At 39.1% G+C, this 20,229-nt stretch overlaps 3 protein-coding genes across 5 annotated transcripts in view; 2 read left to right on the top strand and 1 right to left on the bottom strand.

The window, feature by feature from the left end:
* Window positions 1-20,229, bottom strand: part of LOC124149127 (blood vessel epicardial substance-like) — a 200,272-nt gene that overhangs the window by 37,566 nt on the left and 142,477 nt on the right. The window lies entirely within an intron of this gene.
* LOC124149113 (alpha-L-fucosidase-like) lies at window positions 1,102-7,394 on the top strand. Its single transcript, XM_046520477.2, has 8 exons — window positions 1,102-1,507; window positions 1,598-1,704; window positions 2,210-2,340; window positions 3,492-3,625; window positions 4,900-4,997; window positions 5,182-5,314; window positions 6,211-6,381; window positions 7,061-7,394. Exons 1-8 carry the CDS (start codon window positions 1,134-1,136, stop codon window positions 7,323-7,325), a joined length of 1,413 nt encoding a protein of 470 aa, XP_046376433.2. The 5' UTR covers window positions 1,102-1,133; the 3' UTR covers window positions 7,326-7,394.
* Window positions 8,747-17,946, top strand: LOC125371578 (alpha-L-fucosidase-like). The gene is made up of 8 exons (XM_046520485.2): window positions 8,747-9,187; window positions 10,148-10,254; window positions 10,568-10,698; window positions 11,243-11,376; window positions 14,147-14,244; window positions 14,736-14,868; window positions 15,626-15,796; window positions 16,903-17,946. The coding sequence occupies exons 1-8, from the start codon at window positions 8,820-8,822 to the stop codon at window positions 17,132-17,134; spliced, it is 1,374 nt and encodes a 457-aa protein (XP_046376441.2). The 5' UTR covers window positions 8,747-8,819; the 3' UTR covers window positions 17,135-17,946.

The following is a 20,229-nucleotide window of genomic DNA, read 5'->3' as shown; positions in this document are numbered from 1 at the left end:
AGTTTCAGGTAACACTGACTTGAGAAAGAAGGGTCGGTAGGTAGGAGAATATTTTTTTAGTTAGTTACTGGAGGATGAAAAAAGAAATCTTCAACAAAACAACACCCCGTTGATATTTTAAATGATGAAGGTTGAATTCCACTGCCCAACTGCTACATACTCTCAAATGAAAGCTTCATGCTATGATATGACTATAGTATTTAAATGTTAAGAGCAATAGAAATGAGTGCAATCTGTTTCAGCTGAGGTGATTTTAATGTTAACACCAACAAAATTTCCGACTGTACATCAAAAACAGGTTTCCACACAACTGGGTTTGCATATTGTAATACTACTTTGGAGTCACAAGTGAAATATGGGTTGGTTTGGTTACAGGAAACATCAACTTTATCTTTTTTTCGGCCTTATTAAATTGCATCTACATAAACATCATGATAAATACATATGACTTGTTTATTTCAGCTATTTATGATAAATAGATTTGTAAGTCTTTGCTTTGAAACCTGCAATGACTACATGCATTTATTGTGATAAGTGCCACATAATTTCTACAAATATTGCCTCTGCAATTAATCTCTATTTACCAGTCATGACCACTTGGTTTTATATTTGCCTCCTGAATATTGCACTTTTTAACTTGGCCTGAAAATCTTTAACCCAAGCAACACATTTTACCTGGCCTAAAATTGACAGTCTGTATGAATCATATGACAGGATGTTTTCTTTATTGACCTTCTCATGATATGTAACCTGAGCCTATTTATTGTCCTTATCATTCAAAAGGAATTTCTATTCTCCAGACTTTATTTCAACAATTTTGTAAATGATAATCTGTGAGCCAAGTAGTTCATATTGGAGTCTGGGACCAAATTTTATCAACAGGTGAGATGTCTGAAGCATGGAAATCAAAGATGGATCTGCACCTTGGTCTGTATCATGACCTGTTTGAATGGTTCCATGCTCTGTATCTTCAGGACAAGGTCACTCTGTGTCATGGCCACATCACATATAGTTCACCACATAATCAATATCATGACTTTGACCAAGATTACACTGATGGTGTAATACCTAGGCCAAGAAATGATAACACTCACAGTCCTATCTTAACAGCTACAAAAGTCACCACTATTGAAATGGCTACCCTTCTAGCTGGTACAATTTTCCTGACCATCCTTGTAACTATCCGAGCAAGTGCTTTACACAATGAAGAAAGTCCAGAAATTCGCTATGAACCCAACTGGGCATCCCTAGATTCCCGCCCCCTTCCATCGTGGTACGATGAAGCTAAACTGGGAATCTTCATCCACTGGGGAGTGTTCTCCGTACCAAGTTATGGTAATGAATGGTTCTGGGATCTCTGGGAGGGGAAGAAGATACCTAACTACATAGACTTCATGAAGGACAACTACAGACCAGACTGGACATATGCAGATTTTGCTAAAGATTTTACAGCTGAATTCTATGATGCAAACACATGGGCGGAGCTATTTGCAGACTCTGGAGCTAAGTATGAGATGATTGCTTCTCTTCCTATAACAGTGCAGTAGATGACCGTCCTGAACATGCCCCCATTTAACACCATGGTTGTTTGTTGTAGGTATATGGTGTTTGTAGGCAAGCACCATGAAGGGTTCTGTAACTGGCCAACGAATGTCTCCTTCAACTGGAACTCACAGATGGTTGGACCAAAAAGAGACATTGTTGGTAAGAATCTATATGAGTGAGTGAGTGAGTGAGTGAGTGAGTGAGTGAGTGAGTGAGTGAGTGAGTGAGTGAGTGAGGTTTTACGCCACTTTCAGCAGTATTCGAGCAATATCACAACAGGGCACACCAGAAATGGGCTTCGCACATTGTGCCCATGTCAGGAATCGACCCCGGGTCTTAGGCTTTACAAGCAAATGCTTTAACTACTAGGCTACCTGACCATCCCAAAACCCTCCATGTGGATAAAGTGGTCAGTGGAATGGTCTGCCATGTAGTCAACCCTCTATGTGGATTAAGCCTATAATGTGACATGATGGATTGGATGGTAAGACTCAGTGACTGGTTGACTGCATGTAACCAAATGGCATGGGTAATTGCTGGCAATATCACTGGATTGTCTGGTCCATATTTGATTATTAACAGAGGTGTCATCTTCAGTTGTAATATGACTGAGTGCGGCACTAAACCAACAAACAAATTCACTGATGAATACATGTGTTGTCAGGTGAGCTGGAGCAGGCCATCCGCAGCAAGACAGACCTCCACTTCGGCCTGTATCACTCTCTGTTTGAGTGGTTCCATCCTCTCTATCTGAAGGACCAGGCCAACAACTTCACAACTCGGGAGTTTGCATTGGTGAAAACACTCCTGTGAAATAACTATCCCTTTGCTTTAATACTGCATGTTATGTCCAGGCATACAAACACACAAGGTTATCATCAATGACAAACAAACAGCCCTCTGTGACTTGATCTTCATCAGAGGTGCACAGTATCATTGATGTACCTGAATACCACAATATTAAATACTAAAGAATACTTATCACTATATGTTTGGAAAATACTGGTATACAGCATTTATCAAAATCATGCATATGTTCATCTTGTTAAAAAAGTTTACATAAGTGACAAGTCAAATTGAAATTTAGTAACAAAATTCAGAAATCGAAAAAACGAAACTAGTCGTGTATACAATGCGAATATTATGCATGTGCGACCCCAGCGACATCCAACAAAATGGCTGATGACTACGGGGTAGAAAAAAAAGGTTCGTGTAAGTTTTGGTTTACTTCATGGCCACAACAAATTACAGACGGAAGATTACATGCAATATATTGTGGTATGTATCGCAAACATGAAACACTATTGCATAAAAATCTTTCTGGTTCTCTGGAAACAAACCCTTCCCTCATTTGAAGCCAATTCCCATATGTTTTCATGAAAATACTTAAAATAGTGCAAATACTTGAAATATTATTACTGCATAACATTATCAACATTGCATAGTACGTGATAATAACAATATGCAAATGCTTCCCAGTACTTCCTGCTCTCTACTCACGGATGTTGATTGTTTTACCATGTCAGCTGGTTTGACAATCTGCATCGAGGCGAGGGTCATTTCAACTTTATTTGCAGAAATTATTAAACTTTATTCAAGGAAAACAGATACAAATCATGTTTATGTATGGAAATAGTTATTGGAACGGTTATTTAGGACGAAATGCAAAGTTTAATTGTCAAATGTTGGGCTGGCTGTCGGATGCCGGTTGACATCGCCAGTGGAAGCTGAAAGTGAAACAACTGGAAAAAAATGTGAGATCTTCCGTGTATAAGACGACCCCCCTTCTTAACCTCTTCATTTTAGGTACGAAAAACTCGCCTTATACACAGCGATATACGGTAACATTAAATTGGTTGCATCAAAATGGTTGCAAATTAAGATTAAAGTATGTGTACAATTATAGAATGTTAGAAATGTTAATAAGTCAATATTATCTCATTCAGACCAAGACAATGCCAGAGCTGTATGAGCTTGTGAACACCTACAAGCCTGACATTGTGTGGTCTGACGGAGATGCAGTTGCCTCAGCCTCCTACTGGGGCTCCAGGGAGTTCCTGGCATGGCTCTACAATGACAGGTGAGCTAAGCCATGGTAATTCTAGGGTCAAATTGGCCCCCAGCAACATATACTTGTCGTAAGAGGTGACTGAAATGATGGAGTGATCAGATTTGGTGGCTTAGTTGACGGTGTCACCGTACCCCGAACAGATGGATCATTACAGCTCCAACCTTTGGTGCTTAGATTTCATCATACGACTTTTCTTCATAACTTGTTTGTTTACAAAACACAAAGCCTAAGTAAAGCTTTCAAAATGTCATATTTACATGTACCATATGTTTCTGTGTTTTTCAGGTGAACAATTGACTTGTCTTTGCATGTGTTTGTGACAGGTGCTACCGGTGGGGCAGGTTATGCCTTTTCATGAACACCTGGTGTCATAACTATTTGATAGTGATTCATTAACACATGGTTATGATGAAATGAAAATCCTACAATTGACTCTGCTTTTGGCAGAGATTTCTTATGAATGTAGATAGGGTTTTGTCGCCTTTATTTGTTTCGTCAGTTTTATTTATAATTATATCAATCACTGGATTGTCTGGTCAAGGTTTAATTATTTACATGATGCCATCATACAGCTTGAATATTGCTGAGTGTGCCACAATCATGAAAAGTTCCATCTGAGGCTACTTTCTTCTTTGTTTACATATTTGGTCCCCTCAAACCATGTGGCTGGTGGTCACAATAAATATTACTATAAAGTTTTTTAGTTTTTTTACAAATTTTATTATTAGTTAAAGCTTAAAAATATTGTTTATTTGTTTGTTGTTTAACGCCGCACTCAGCAATATTCCAGCTGTATGATGGCAGTCTGTAAATAACCGAGTCCGGACCAGACAATCCAGTGATTGATATCATGAGCATTGATCTACGCAATTGGGATACGATGACATGCATCAATGCTAACCAAGTCAGCTGGTCTGACCACCCGATCCCTTTTGTTGCCTTTTACGACAAGCAGAGTCGCCTTTTACGGCAAGCATTGGTTATACGCGAATAAATAAGTGTTGTGTACATTGATCAATCGGAAGGGGTGCTAATTGGAATTGTTCACTAGCCAATATATTAGCAAATATCGCCGTGGGCGCTTATTAGAGCGGTGCACTTATTACGTCGAATACGGTAAATTGGCAAGACGATCGAATCCATGTACGTAAGCAGGTTTCTGAGAACAAATGTGTGGAGAAACCTGGTCTGCTCATCACGTGTCAATCATCATTTATTATTAATTGTGGAGTAAAAATCTAACTCACGGCAATGAATCTTAATGTCGATTGTTCTTTGTTTAGCCCAGTCAAGGATGTTGTTGTGACCAATGACCGGTGGGGCACTGTCTGCAAATGTAACCATGGCGGCGTCTACACATGTGGTGACAGGTACAATCCTGGTAAGGGGTAAAGGCTTCACGATAAATACTGCCAACAGGAAGTGAGTGAATGTTGTTTTTTGCAATAAATCCCTGATAAGAAGCTATCAGATTCTCATTTAAAGCAATGTATTAATTTTGTTGGCTCCCAATGCAACTTTGTTGTTGTGTCTCTAACAGAAGCTCTAATTGGCTGATGTTTCAGGTGTTCTGCAGAAGCACAAGTGGGTGAATGCCATGACAATAGACAAGAAGTCCTGGGGGTTCCGACGTGAAGCTCCCCTGTCAGACTACCTGACTATAGAGGAGCTCATTGAGACTCTAGCAAAAACTGTCAGGTAAATCACTTTATCATATGATGGGTAGGTTTCTCAGCAAGAGATAGACAACAGATAAAAAACTCTATCCATACAGGTTATATATGGATAAATATGCAAACAAAAAAGGTTTACGTAGGTATTACTGTCATTGTTTAAAACAAACATGGCGCTAGTCTTGTCTATCGGCAATCGAGTCAGAAATGACTGTCGAGGTCCTACAGGACATATACTGTCGAGGTCCTCCAGGACATATATTTTTTTTTACAATGATAATTGATATCATTTTCTAAAAAAAACAGTCAAAGTAACAGAAAATCGGTGTCTAAAAGGTGCATAGCCGAGGCCTTTCATCCTTTGTAGACAACTTATTGGAAATTTAAACTGCAAAGAAACTTAGCAAGCATGGTCGGGATATCAGTTCCCTAACCTGTCCTTGTAGATATATGAGTCACTGGATTTTTTTTTGCAACGTTTTGAAGCCATTTGTAAGAGATGAAAAGAATGATTGTGTATGGTTTTAATAAGTGCCCCTCCAAGAGCATCATGGAGTGGTTATTACGGCAAATACAGTTGCCATATTATGTTGGCACTTAAAACTCGTTACCATTTGAAAGCATAAACCAGTGAGCTGAAAGCATTCCTGGTCTTTCTATAGATTATGTAGTTGTTTTTTAATATGTTGCAGAAAATACTTGAAAAAAATAAGGTTTTATAAAATAATAAAACATTTGTTGGACCTTTTGGATGTCACGAAGAAGGAAGAAGAAGGGAATAAGAAAATAATTTCTGCTCTTCCTTTCAGAGAAATAAATAGTATGTTTTGAAGAAGTGACAAAAATCCCAGGATCTCCACACACCCAATATGTAAGTATACTTTGAAACTTCTCCTCACCAGTTTTTACATCTGTCTGCAGCTGTAATGGCAACATGCTGATGAACATCGGTCCCACTCACTACGGTGTCATCAGCCCCATCTATGAGGAGAGACTGAGGCAGATGGGGCAGTGGCTCAAGGTGAATGGTGAGGCCATCTACAGCTCAAGGCCATGGACCTACCAGAATGAAACAAGTCCCCCGGAATTATGGTCAGTGACAACTATTGATAACCAGAATCTTCATCAGTGGATTTAAGTACCGGTAATTTCTGGTCATACAATTCTGTTGTATGGCCTCACACTTGGCGAGGGAAAAGGGGTAACATTTAACTCTCGGGTATAATACGCACCCCTAATTTGGGAGTCTAAAAATTATTAAAAAAAGTGTGAAGTATACAAGAATAAATACAGTAATGTATTTATGGAGATACAAACATAAAGACAGCTACACGAATTTACACAGTATGCACACATATATGTCTTTACCTCAATATACACATCACTGTGTTCATAACGCCCAGACCGCCTCCGTGGTCTAGTGGTAGAGCGTCCGCCCGGAGAGCGGAAGGTCCGGGGTTCGATCCCCGGCCGCGTCATAACAAAGATGTTAAAAGATGGTTCTTGTTGTTACCCTGTCTGGCGCTCGGCATTAAGGGGCTAAAACAAGGACTGGTCGGCTCGGAGTCAGTATACTGTGTCTGAGTGGGCTATTCATGTTGAACTACGACATGGTATCTCAGTGGGCTAGCACTATCAATCGGCATCAGTCCAGACTAGTAAAAGCAGCCACACAAAGACACACACGTACATGCACGTCGCTATGTAAGTGCAATAATCTTGGACGCGACATTAAACCCCATTTCACCTCACCTGACCTCATAACCCTCAGGTACACATCAAAGAAGTCCAGTGAAGGTACGGACGTCTACGCCATCATCTTCAGCTGGCCTACTCAAGGGGTCATCACCCTTCATCGACCAGCACCTGACCCAGCCAACACCGTAGTCACTCTCTTGGGCTACAGTTCTGGAGCATTTGAATGGACCAGTGCTGCTCCCACTGGAGGGATTAGCATCACTATTCCAGTCATACCTGCCAACAAGATGCCCTGTCAGTGGGGATGGGTGTTCAAGATAACCAATGTCAAAAATTAAATAAATCAGAATGCTGCAGTATTCCTATACATGTAAGTTTCTTTAAAATAAATAAATAAGACATGTGTCTCCTACTGAGTTTGAAATATCATTTTGTTTGTACTAAATGTTTGAAAAAATTAATTTGATTTCTATTATTATGGGGTTTCAGCATGGAATGTGAAAATGAGTGAATGAGTGAGTGACTTAGGTTTAACACTGATGTGAACAGTGTGGCAGTTATGTCCTGATGTTTCAGCTTGATGCTCGAGGAACGCCCGAAGTGATACAATTCTTAGACACTTACCATTTTCTTGCAACCCATGAGCATGCATATAGTTCTGACAAACCTGGAAACAGACTTTAAACTGTTGGCTTTCCAACCCTGCCATCTTGACACTAATGGTGGGAAGTCCACAATGTTGCTTCAGGGCATATCAAAGTTCACAGGGATCTTTTCCATGTGGCCATTGTGACTGAGGTTCTATTAACATCATTTTTATTAAGACTAATGTATGGAATAAATCCACTCTCGGATTGACACCAATGGTGGCGGTTCCCTGGGGCCTCGTCCAGTAGGACTGAGAATGTACCCCATGATGGTCCTTGTTTTCAAGACGAATGCATGGAACACTATTTTATCAGGACTGTAAGGTTGGTTGTTGCACCACCTGAAACCCTTCACCAGTCAACAAGGCCTTGAAAGTATCTTGCACATATTTAGAGCCCACTGGCAGATCAAAGCCCCAGTGGCGATACACCATGAGAAGATGTTTTAATTTTCATGTAACTTGATTTTCTAAAAAAAACACATATTCAAAATTAACTTCAACAAATTACGATCTCATCGTAGGAAATAATATGCCACATGAAATAACATTCGTCTTCATTAGTCCAGGTGTTTCAGAGCAAAAAAATGTGTTTTGAGAAAATCTCAGGTCACTTGCCAAATACAGTCAAAGATCAAAGGAAGGTTATAAAAAACAGACAACAGAAACATGACAAGGACATCCATTATCATTCAGACTATCTTCAACCTTGAACATATAGACACCTTTTGTAATCAGCTTACCTTGACTTTAATTTGTCTATAAAAAGATCATGTTAAGTTATCATCAAACAAGGATCACAACACAAGTTCTGATATTGCAAGCTTTAACAACGAAAGCATGTGGACGTTCAGCAAGAACCAAGAAGATTTAGACTCGCTACGCCCCCACAAGGGAGTCCCTAGATTCCAGGCCATTACCGACATGGAAATAACATAAACGTAACCGGAATAACTTCAGCTTTATTTTGATATATTACACATGGAAATTGGACAATTTTAAAGACATTTATTGACCTTTTTGTTGCAGTACAACAGAAACGTGGCAAGTACATTCATAATCATCTAGCCTATCTTTAACCTTGAACATTTAGACACCAAATGTAATCAGCTGTCATTCAACAAGATTGTGTTGGGTTATCATCAACATTGAAGCAGGATCACAACACACCTGTCCTCCATCAACAATGGACACAAGGATAATTGTCCTGATATTCCTAGCATTAACACAAGCATGTGGACGATCAGGAAGAACCAAGAAGACTGAGACTCGCTACGACCCCACATGGGAGTCCCTAGACTCCAGGCCATTACCCACCTGGTATGATGAAGCTAAAGTGGGAATCTTTGTGTCCTGGGGACTGTTTTCAGTACCAAGTTTTGGAAACGAGTGGTTTTGGGAATACTGGCAAGGGCAAAAAAATCCAAAGTATGTGCAGTACATGCAGGACAACTATAGACCAGACTTCACCTATGCTGACTTCGCTCGTGACTTCACAACAGAGTTTTATGATGCCGAAGCTTGGGCTGAATTGTTTGCTGCTTCTGGGGCTAAGTATGATATTATGATATTCTGACAATCCTGGTATCAGGATAATTGAGTCAATGAACAGAAAAGGATATATTTGCATGACAAATAATTTGACTAAATTATTAAATAAAATGTTAGACAATGTAGACTATATGTGATTAAAGGCTTCCAATACACACAAGACAGTCAAGAAAAATGTTTTACCTTAAAGAGGTTGCATACAAAAAACAAAAAATTCAAGAAATGGGTATATTTGGTATCATTTTGTAGGAAAATATGTCCTAAATCAAATTAAGCAATAAAAAAAACAAATCACCGCGGCATTTTTTGAATAAGTGGCGCCATCTAGAGGCACCAGATGATAAAATCATTTTGCCAATAAAATGGTCATTTTTAAGTTTGATTATTAAAACAGAAAAATGAAAATTCAAGTTAAAATATTTTTAATTTCACACATCATTTGACTTTAAAAAAAGCACATTTTCTAAAAAAATTGATTCATCAGTCAAAAAAGCATTTTACAAAATCAAGATATTTTTCAAACTGGCTTATTTCTAATGTTTATTCATTGTAAAATAAAATTATAAAATAAAAACAACATGTTACCAGAGGATATTCAAATTATTTTCAATCAACACAGCATACCCCTAAAATAATGAATCAGGGGAGGTAACTCTTGCCCAAATTTACATTTCTATGAGTTCTTATGCAATTAGCAGCGAGTCAAAGGGACGTAACCGCATTACAAATACCCGCCGTTACATGCGCGTCCCGTATGTCCATGAACAATGATATCCAACATCTTTAAGTACAGTGTTCATGTAGCATTCCTGGAACTAATCATTTCAAGTTGTCCAATGATTCTAAATGAAAACATGCCTGGTAGTAATAACTGCTGCAGCACTGTCTTTCATAGCTTAACCTTCAACTCTTTTTGTAATTCAAACAAGAATCCCATGTCACCTCAGTTTATGTTGTTTTCAGATACATTGTATTTATAACAAAACATCATGGAGGGTTTTGCAACTGGCCGACTAATGTCAGTTTTAACTGGAACTCAATGATGGTTGGCCCAAAGAGAGATCTTGTTGGTAATACATACATTCATACTCATTTTAACATATAAACAATATTTCAGACTGTAAACAGTTAATTAATTCTAGTTCCTAATATTTTGCCAACCTATTCATGTTTTTAGATCTAATTCACCAGAACAACATTTCTCAACTGTGGAATAAAAAGTAAAGGAAGCCTTGAACTCCAAGCAGCATGCTTTTGTCAATTCATTTCATTTTAATTTCAACATAAAAAATGTATTTGGCAATTAAATTTTTATTTTGAAAATTTTGTGAATGGATAATCAGTAAGCCAAGTATCAAATATGAGGCCTAATGTTATCAATAGGTGAGATAACTCAAGCACTGAAATCAAAGACGGATCTTCACCTTGGCCTGTACCATTCCATGTTTGAGTGGTTCAACCCTCTCTATCTACAGGACAAGGCCAACAACTACACCACCACCAGGTTTGCTCAGGTCAGCTTAACTAAACATGTCATTTAAGGATTGTCAGTGGGGAAAGTGTAGGTTAGAGTGGGTTAGTGAATTGGCAGCCGAGATGAGATGAGGGTTAATGGGATGAGTGGATTCAGTTGGTGACTAGGCTGGTGATTTGGGTTGCTGAGTAGATCGGTCAGAGGTGAGTTCATAGGTTCGTTCAGTTCATCACGGTGGGTGGGGTAGAATTTGTGAAGTCCATTTCTGTTGTCCCTGCCATGATATTGCCAGTGGTGTAAAGCCATCCTCACTCTTTCGGGAAAGGGAAAGCTTACCACCCTAAAAGACTGTAGTACATACGAGAAATCCTGCTGCAACAGCTGATACGGATAAGCCACACTGACGTTTTGAGCATTCTGATCCTTCCAAGAAACAGAACAAAGTCCACAAGTATTAGTCAATGCATTTTTTACTTGGTTAATTATTTGAATTCATTGTTTCTGTCATGCAGAGCTCATCAGGAACTGTACCAGAGCATTAAACCTATTGTCACTACAGGGTGTACCATTAAAATCAATTTTAGGAAAAGGCTATTCCTGAGCTGTACGAGCTTGTGAACAACTACAAACCCGACATTGTGTGGTCTGATGGAGACTGGGAGGCCCCAGACACCTACTGGGGATCCAAGGAGTTTCTGGCCTGGCTCTACAATGACAGGTACCAAGTGGTTGTCCTGGGAAAAAAATTGTCACCCTCTTACCTTGTGATATTGTGTAAATATACTGAAAAAAAACCACAGGGTTCCTAGACAACCATTTAAGTCAAAACCTGGCCCCAAAGCAAAATATCAAAATAAGCTTTCACATCTATTCTACAAGTGTACGTTCTTCCATTCTTTTCAAGGTTGTCTAAACAAGAAGACCAGCACTTAATGGTCACACTGACCACAACCTAGACAAATTACTTGTCCCAAATAATTTATCAGGGATGTGAGCAGGTTTTCCTGAAAAAACGATGTAAAGTCTAGGGGCTCTGAAATATTTTCAACATTTGATTGCATTTTTAAGTAATTTTGTGCAGTTTGTACAACATTCACACCAAGAAATGTAAGAAGTCAATGGCAAAAGTCAATAAGTTAAATAAACAAAGATGGCAGATGCAGTGAAATTTCGAGGTTAAATACAGTACTTTTAAAAATTCAGGCATAGCTTCCGCACACATGGCTACCCGCCAGGTCTGGGAGCAATAATGCCACAAACTTCACCCCCCCATCCCCCAGACACAAGGACAACTGTCACAAGCGTGCAATGTCTGACTCTTTCCCCATGTTGCAGCATATTCAGAAAAACTTACCTTGTACTTACTTACATCTTGTTGAAAAAAAACAAAACTCAATTGCAAACATAAAACATTAATACAACATATATCCCCTTGTTATGGGTTTTCTGATGCTGAAGAAACATTCATAGTTTTCTAGCTTATCATATGAACAACTGTAAAACATCTCATTCACGTATAGGCTAAAAGACAATTTTATCTTAAAAACAAGCTTAAGCCATCACATGTGTATTTACAATTTCTGTGTGATGCCACACCCCACGTTATAGTGCAAGTATACGTGATAGAAAACATAAGATGTCCGAAAACCAATGATACTGAAAGCTCTGATCGAAAACAGAACAATCTGCGCGACGGTTGTCCAGTTTTCGATAACATATTTCGGAGTGTTTTTTTTAAAATCTGATTATATTTTTACGCGGAAGATGATTTTTCTCCCCGAGGAGTACTGTTTTAGAAAATGCGATTTTCCACGTTTCCACAGAGATTTCACATCCCTGATTTATTTCAGGCATTTGTCTTGTGGGCCAGTGTATGTGTCTTACATAAGCTCCTAGGTAACCAATTCTAACAGCAAAGAAATTAGATGGGAAGAGAAATTATGAAGGTTTCCTACAAAATTGCCTCCAGCAATCCAATCAGTTTGTTCTACCTCACTATATTTCCCAGCTTTGCACATTTTAATAAATAAATATGTTCATAATCTTGGCATTATAAGGTTTCTAGCTTTGGCAGCGATAGTTACGAGGGGTGTTCATTAAAGATTCCCCTAAACCACTTAGGGTTATCATATTTGGTTGAAATTTCACATGTGTAATGATACATGAATCTATGGGTTATGTCTGAATTTGCAGCACCGAACTATTAATCTTACCACTTTTACAGGTGTTATGATCGAGTAGGGTGTGACAATGGAGCCAGTAGAATACCGAGCAGTGATTAGGTTTTCATATTTTAAAAGTCGCACACCAAAAGAAACTTTCGATGAAATGAAAGCAACTTATGGGGAAGATGCCCCATCATATGATGTTGTTAAACACTGGCATTGCCAGTTAAAGTGTGGTCGGACATCTGTGGAAACAGCTGCCATTCCTGGTCTACCCCATTCAGCCATTGATGAGGACACTATCCATCAAGTGGAGACCGCCATTTTGGCAGACCGACGTATAACTATTCACCAGTTAGCACAAGATGTCAAGATCAGTGTAGGGTCTGTGGAAAAAATCATCCATGACAATTGGAACATGCATAAGGTGTCTGCACGATGGATTCCCAGGTTGCTCACACCTTTCCAAAAGCAGGAACGAGTCAATTGCTCAAAGGATCTTTTGGACATGTGCCAAAAAAAACAGGCAAACTTTTTTGACAGACTCATCAGACAGGATGAAACATGGGTCCATCACTATGATCCTGAGACTAAAGTTCAGTCGATGCAATGGAAGCATGTGGAGTCACCACCCCCAAAGAAGGCACGTGTCCACCCTCTGCAGGCAAGGTCATGCTCACGGTGTTATGGGACCAGCACGGAGTAGTGATGATGGATTTCTTGGCAAAGGGTACCACAATTACAGGAGCTTATTATGCTTCACTGCTGCAGAATTGCAGGACGCTATCAAGCTTAAGAGGCGTGGCATGTTGACCATGGGTGTCCGTCTCCTGCAAGACAATGCTCCAGTACACAACTCTCATGTTGCCCAGACAGAAGCGCGGTCCTGTGGCTATGAAATCCTTCCACATCCTCCTTACTCTCCTGACCCTGCACCATCTGACTTCCACCTCTTTCCAACCATGAAGTCATTTTTGAAGGGAAAATGTTTCACAGCTGATGAAACACTGATTTCTGAAGTCAAGTCCTGGTTTGAGATGCAAAATGAGGGCTTTTACAAGCGAGGTTTCCATAGTTGCATAAAACGATGGGAGAAGTGTGTAACTCTTGGTAGTTCTTATGTGGAGAAAGACTAATACCTATGCCAAGTTTCATTCCACTAGGTCCATCGGAAGTGGGTCAGGGAAAATCTTTAATGAACACCCCTCGTATATATTCATATGGTAGCTTAAGTCTTGGGACAAATGACTGGGACAAGACAAGACAACCCATCACAGCAACATGCTCTAGCACATCAATCTCCTGAATCTTTTCTCTTTGCAGCCCAGTGAAGGATAAGGTTGTCACCAATGACCGATGGGGAAAAGGGGATGTCTGTCATCATGGGGGGTTCTTGACATGCTCAGACAGGTACAATCCAGGTAAAAATCTAAAATACTTAACAAGAAGAGTGAGTGAGTGAGTATGGTTTCACACTGCTTTTAGCAATGATCCAGCATATATCATGGTAGGGGGACACCCATGTGGGGAATAGAACAGGCCTTCAGTGTGATGAGTGAACACTGTAACTACTGGACTACCCTCCATCCCTCTCATATGAAGAAATTATACAAACAAGTAGGGTATCTTCCAAGACTGACCTGATTTGGAACTGACATTGATGATGTCTATTGAAAAGTCCAACAAAAAGAAGCTTACAATAGAGTGCCAAATGCCATTGTATGTAGACTGTGATTACTGAATTCCAGTTGATGAATAGATTCTGTAAATTCTGAAGTCAAAATATTTCATCCAATCACATTAATTTCGGAATAATGTCTGTTCACTGATTTCCAAATGGTGTTGTGACCATGACTGCATGCATGAAGACTTGAGATGAGACACTACAGCTGATTCTTCTTACATGCTACAGGAGTACTTCAGCCAAGAAAGTGGGAGAATGCAATGACAATTGACAAGGGATCGTGGGGATTCCGTCGCGAGGCTGTCTTGGATGATTATCTGACCATGGACAAGATTATAGCACTGCTGGTTGAGACTGTCAGGTTGTACACTAAAACTGTAGTGATACAAATATAAATGTAATGTGACATACGGAGTAAATGGTTGATATTATGAGCATTGTCCCACACTGTCAACGGTACAATTGCAAAAAATGTGATGAGACCACTAGGTGTGCCTACTGAGCATCAATGGTGTGTCTGCTCAGAATGTAAGGTGTGCACCAAATGAGCCTTAACAGAACATGTGGTTGATATTATAACCAATGTCCCACACTGTCAAAGGTACAATTGCACAAAATGTGCGGAAACTCCATATATCAGTGTTGTTTTGTTGCTTAACGCCACACTCAGCAATAATCCAGCTATATGACGGAGGTCTGTAAATAATCAAGTCTGGAACAGACAGTCCAGCAATTGACATCATGAGCATAGATCCACCCAATTAGGATAGATGACATGCATCAACCAAGTCAGCGAGCCTGACCACCCGATCCCGTTAGTCGCCTCTTATGACAAGCACATGTATCAGTGAGTTAAGAACAGTATGTCAGTGACTAGAACACTGAATACACCCCAAGGTGGTCGGGGACGTAGATGATACCACTTTGGTGAAACCCACAAGGATGAGTTGGTGCTGCCAAACATAAGAAAATTATCAGGACTGGGTCTTGAACCCAGTTTCTGGGTTTCTGGCATCGCTAAAGGATGCAACTCTGCACAGCTTAATCAAAAGGGCCACTTGTGCCCCACATATGCATCATAACAATTAAAACATTTATACTCATATTTTCAAATACAGCTGTGGAGGGAACCTGCTGATCAATGTGGGGCCAACCAAATATGGCATGATTAGTCCCATCTATGAGGAGAGACTGCGTCAGATGGGACAATGGCTGAAGGTGAATGGGGATGCCATCTATGCCTCCAAACCTTGGCTGGCCCAGAATGACACAGTCACATCAGGAGTGTGGTAGGTACTTTATGTATTCAACACCTTGCCTGGCACAGAGTGACACAGTCACACCAGGTGTGTCGTAGGTACTTTCAATATATTCAACACCTTCAGAAAACAGAAAATTTCATATTCAATCCTACATAAATCACCTTGCAGGGCCCAGATCCACAAAGTGAGTTAATCATTAAGACTATCACAATTCTATACTCTAACACAGACTTAGGACAGTCAAGCCTCTAAGATCACTTTGCCAAGGTATTTCTAAATGTTCAACTCACTATGCCATATTGCCCACAGAATCCGCAGAAAAAAACTGCATCTTAGTCTGATCCTAAGGCTGACAATTTTCTTGTGCTTGTTTAAGGTATTTTTTTACAGTAAACACAACAGTGGAAAAAGAGTATGTAACTGCCTAGTAATTTAGTTTTAGTTCCATTGATGTTTGAACAAGGTCTGTTCTCTACAACTCGATCTCTGACAACAAATTTAACTTGTGAATCAACCTAACAAGTGACCCACCGAACTCACTCTTCTTTGTCAGGTGTTTGTTATGTCAAATATGGTAATTTATCATCCAAAACTGGCTCCCCACAGGAGATATCGCTTTGGTAAGATCAAGTGATATCTATACTGTAGATATCACCGCAATGAAATTGCATCACAATGCTTTGCAGACCATTGTGACGTCATTGGTTACCATGACGTCTAAAATCAAATGACATCACTAATGGCTCTGCTACTGAAGCTGTTAGCAGTACTTTTTACACTTAAGACACTGCTTATTACTTTCTACAAACTGAAAGTTGGAAGAATGATGTTGGATGATAAATAAAATCTCACCCTCGTGTCTTTTGATATCAAATATATCAACACGAGTTGATAAAAGTGGAAAAAAAATCCTCGTCAAGATCTCGGAGTTTTCCCACTTTTATCAACTCGTGTTGATATATTTGATATCAAAAGACACTCGGGTGAGATTCTCTATTTAAATATATAAAAATGTAGGTGATACAACAGCAGATAATTCTAATTTGCAATATTGGCCTGAATCCTTTTTTTGATGATTTTTCTAGCCTGATTTTCATTTTCAGATTTAAATTGCTTACTTTGTCTCTCTTCAGGTACACACAGAGAGCTGGGATCGTGTACGCCATTGTGCTGAACTGGCCACAACCAGGACAGCTCCACCTTGGGTCAGCTTTGCCAACTAATGGAACACAAGTCAGCCTCCTTGGGTACACTGGAAGCTTCTCCTGGCAGCATGCGTCACCCAAAGGAATCAGTATCACAATCCCTCCCATCCCTGTCAACAAGATGCCATGTCAGTGGGGATGGGTCTTCGCACTGACATAAATGGTTGACAACCAGACAAGTCTATGGAAGAACATAAACATATATGGTTGACTTGGGAGAATGGGATGGGCATTTACAATGATATAATTGGTTGACAAATAATGGGATGAACCTTCAGAATGGGATGGGTTTACATAGACATGTTATTTAAGTTACATTTTCTGTGTAACAAATGAAAGTTGTTCTGATGAAATGAATGCTACCTTGACTGCATACATGTAAACATTATGAGCACTATTTCTTGTTTGTTTGTTTCTTTGTTCAACATAATACACATATTAAATCTTTAGAAACCTAAAATGATAATAGGATGAGTCTTTGCATGACTCAAATGGTTGATAATTGGATGGGCCTTCACAATAAAAAAATTGGTTGACAATGGGATAATCCATCTCAATGACAGAAATGGTTTATAATGGGAAGGGCTTTCAAAATGACATACATAAATTGTTGATCATGGGATGAGCCTTCATAATTACATAAATAGTAGACAGTGGAATGGGCTTTCACAAAGAGATAAGTGGTTAACAATGGGATTGGCCTTCACAATGACATGAATGGTTGACAGTTGGATGGACCTTCACAATGACATCAATGATTGGCAATTGGATGGACCTTCACAATGACATCCATGATTAGCAACTGGGTGGGCCTTCATGGTGATATATAAATGGTTGACAATTAATGAGATTTACCTTAACAATCAATGGTTGACACTGGGATGGTTATTAAACTTACATTTTTGTATTACACATGAAAGTTGTTTTGACAATAAAATAAATGCTACCTTGACTGCATATATAGACACATTATGATCGCTTTATTTGATTTGTTTGTTTGTTTAACATGATATATTTATTCCATCTTTAAAAACCTGACATGACTACACATGAAATGGATTTAAGTGCAGGGACTACCTCCCTTCAATGTACACGGTGTTGACTCAAGGATCAAGGGTTGGTGTGCCATATGACGCTAAACATGCATGATGCAAATCACATGATGAGTGTGATAAATATTACTACACAATGTTGACATGCATGTGCAGCAGAAATAAAATGTCCTAGTCATGTGGTGGGATTTGAACCACAAACATTCTGATCCTAGGTCTGACATCTTGTAGACATGACCAAGGAGGTTAACCCCAGGGGTCCAGAAAATTTAAAATCCCAATCGGACATTTGCATTTAGGCCACGCCCCCTTCAAATAGCATATTTTAGTACGACTTTTCACACACATTACAAGTTGTTACGTATTCATAATATGATGAATTATGAATTGTTTCAATTTAAATTGTTTAATTCACCGGACAATTAATAACAAACAATATCATTTTAGATATACATGGAAAACATACGTTTCTTTCTGTTATAATAACGTTCGTAGTGAACGGTCTAATTAATATTCATGAGTTATATTCATGAGTCTGCTCAAGTGTACGCGTTGTAACATTTGGATCGAGACTATTATCCCATATTTGGTTATCACATGACCTCACGGGAAAAGTTGTTTTTTTAAACTAAAGATTATTTAAAAACAAGACAGATAATATAATCACAAATACTAAAATATCATCGTTGATAGTAATAGTTATTTGAATACTTTTTCATCTGCACTTAATTATTGACCATAAAACTTTTTGATATCGATCGTCACAGAAAGCAAAATGGCGGTCAATCAAGATTCAGTATACGACTAGCTACTGAAAACAATAAAATCTGCAAATCCTCATTGTATGTCAACCAAGTGAAAGTCGTTAGCCACGACTTACAAAATGATTGTCCAGACTTTGAGGGTTTGGCAGATCCGCTCAACTGATCTGCATCGGTCGACTGGCTGTCGTCACGCTTTCGCTTCTTGTCTGAGGCTACGTATCGTAGCATTGTGAGGATAATAAGGTACATCGATGATGCAAGGTATTTATGTACAGTTGTAAACACCTTTCACTCAAATTAACAAGATGTTCTCAGTAATTAATAGTCGATTTATCAGTGTCAACTCAGTTTATTGCCTATTACAGTGATTGACCGATTGGACTATCATGTAGGTATGATGTATTTTACAGCAATCAAAACAATCAAAGCTTGTCAGTGTAGATAATCTTCATTGTGTTACAACTGCAAATCTCTTAATAAAATACAACAATGGGCTGACAAATGGGGCTTCTCCCTTAACTCAGAAAAAACAACAGGAATAGTATTCAAACATAAAAACATGAAACCCGCCTCCCCAATCCTCCAGCTAAACAACCAAACAATCAAATTTCAAAAACAAACCAAATTCTTAGGACTTATTTTCGATGAACATCTCACCTGGGATGCTCACATCCAAAACTTAACAACTAAATGCAGCAAAGACCTAAACACCCTAAGATGCCTAACTGGCTCTAACTGGGGAGCCTCCAAAGATACCCTCCTCTCTCTCTCTACATATCACTAATTAGATCAAAACTAGACTACGGCTGCGCCATATACAACACCCTAAACAACTCTCTATCTAAAAAACTTGACGCAATACAATATCAGGCTCTCAAACTAATTACACGCACCCAACATGGCACCTCCTACACCTCACTTCAGGCCTTAACAGGAGAAATGCCACTAAGTCTACGCAGGGAACAGCTAAGCTTAAATTTCTGGGCCGCGTCCCAATCAAACCCTCTCATCCAAAACTTAATAAACCAAAACATCAGCCCCAAAAACCAAGCTCTAGCTCGTAAACACCCCTTACTTACCCCAATATCCCAAAGAATAACAAACTACCTAAATGAACACCAAATTAAAATTCTTAAACAAAACTTCAAACAATCAAATATCTTCACCCCTAAACTTAAAATACCCAAAATAGACACAACACTAGCTAGCCAAATAAATAAACAAACCGACCCAAACATAGCTAAAACTACGAAAATTGGCCAAATTGGTGTCACATCTACACGGACGGATCCTCAGATCCGACCTCCAAACACACAGGTTTCGGAGTCCATACCACACAACCAACTAAAACCACACAATCCTTCCGACTCCCAAACAACCAATCAATATTCACGGCAGAACTAATGGGCATGGTCTCAGCCCTCCATAATCAAGAATAA

This window comes from Haliotis rufescens, unplaced genomic scaffold (assembly GCF_023055435.1).
Source record: "Haliotis rufescens isolate VD_foot unplaced genomic scaffold, xgHalRufe1.0.p SCAF_32, whole genome shotgun sequence".
In the NCBI taxonomy this organism is placed as follows: domain Eukaryota; kingdom Metazoa; phylum Mollusca; class Gastropoda; order Lepetellida; family Haliotidae; genus Haliotis; species Haliotis rufescens.
This window is presented reverse-complemented; position numbering and strand designations above follow the sequence as displayed.

What these genes read in the sequence shown, in the direction of transcription:
- LOC124149113 (XM_046520477.2), top strand. Translation starts at nt 1,134, where the DNA reads ATGGCTACCCTTCTAGCTGGTACAATTTTCCTGACCATCCTTGTAACT. An exon ending in CAACTCGGGAGTTTGCATTG is followed by an intron (nt 2,341 to 3,491) that starts GTGAAAACACTC and finishes TATCTCATTCAG; the next exon opens with ACCAAGACAATGCCAGAGCT. An exon ending in ACAAGTCCCCCGGAATTATG is followed by an intron (nt 6,382 to 7,060) that starts GTCAGTGACAAC and finishes CATAACCCTCAG; the next exon opens with GTACACATCAAAGAAGTCCA.
- LOC125371578 (XM_046520485.2), top strand. Translation starts at nt 8,820, where the DNA reads ATGGACACAAGGATAATTGTCCTGATATTCCTAGCATTAACACAAGCA. An exon ending in CTCAGACAGGTACAATCCAG is followed by an intron (nt 14,245 to 14,735) that starts GTAAAAATCTAA and finishes TACATGCTACAG; the next exon opens with GAGTACTTCAGCCAAGAAAG. An exon ending in ACAGTCACATCAGGAGTGTG is followed by an intron (nt 15,797 to 16,902) that starts GTAGGTACTTTA and finishes GTCTCTCTTCAG; the next exon opens with GTACACACAGAGAGCTGGGA.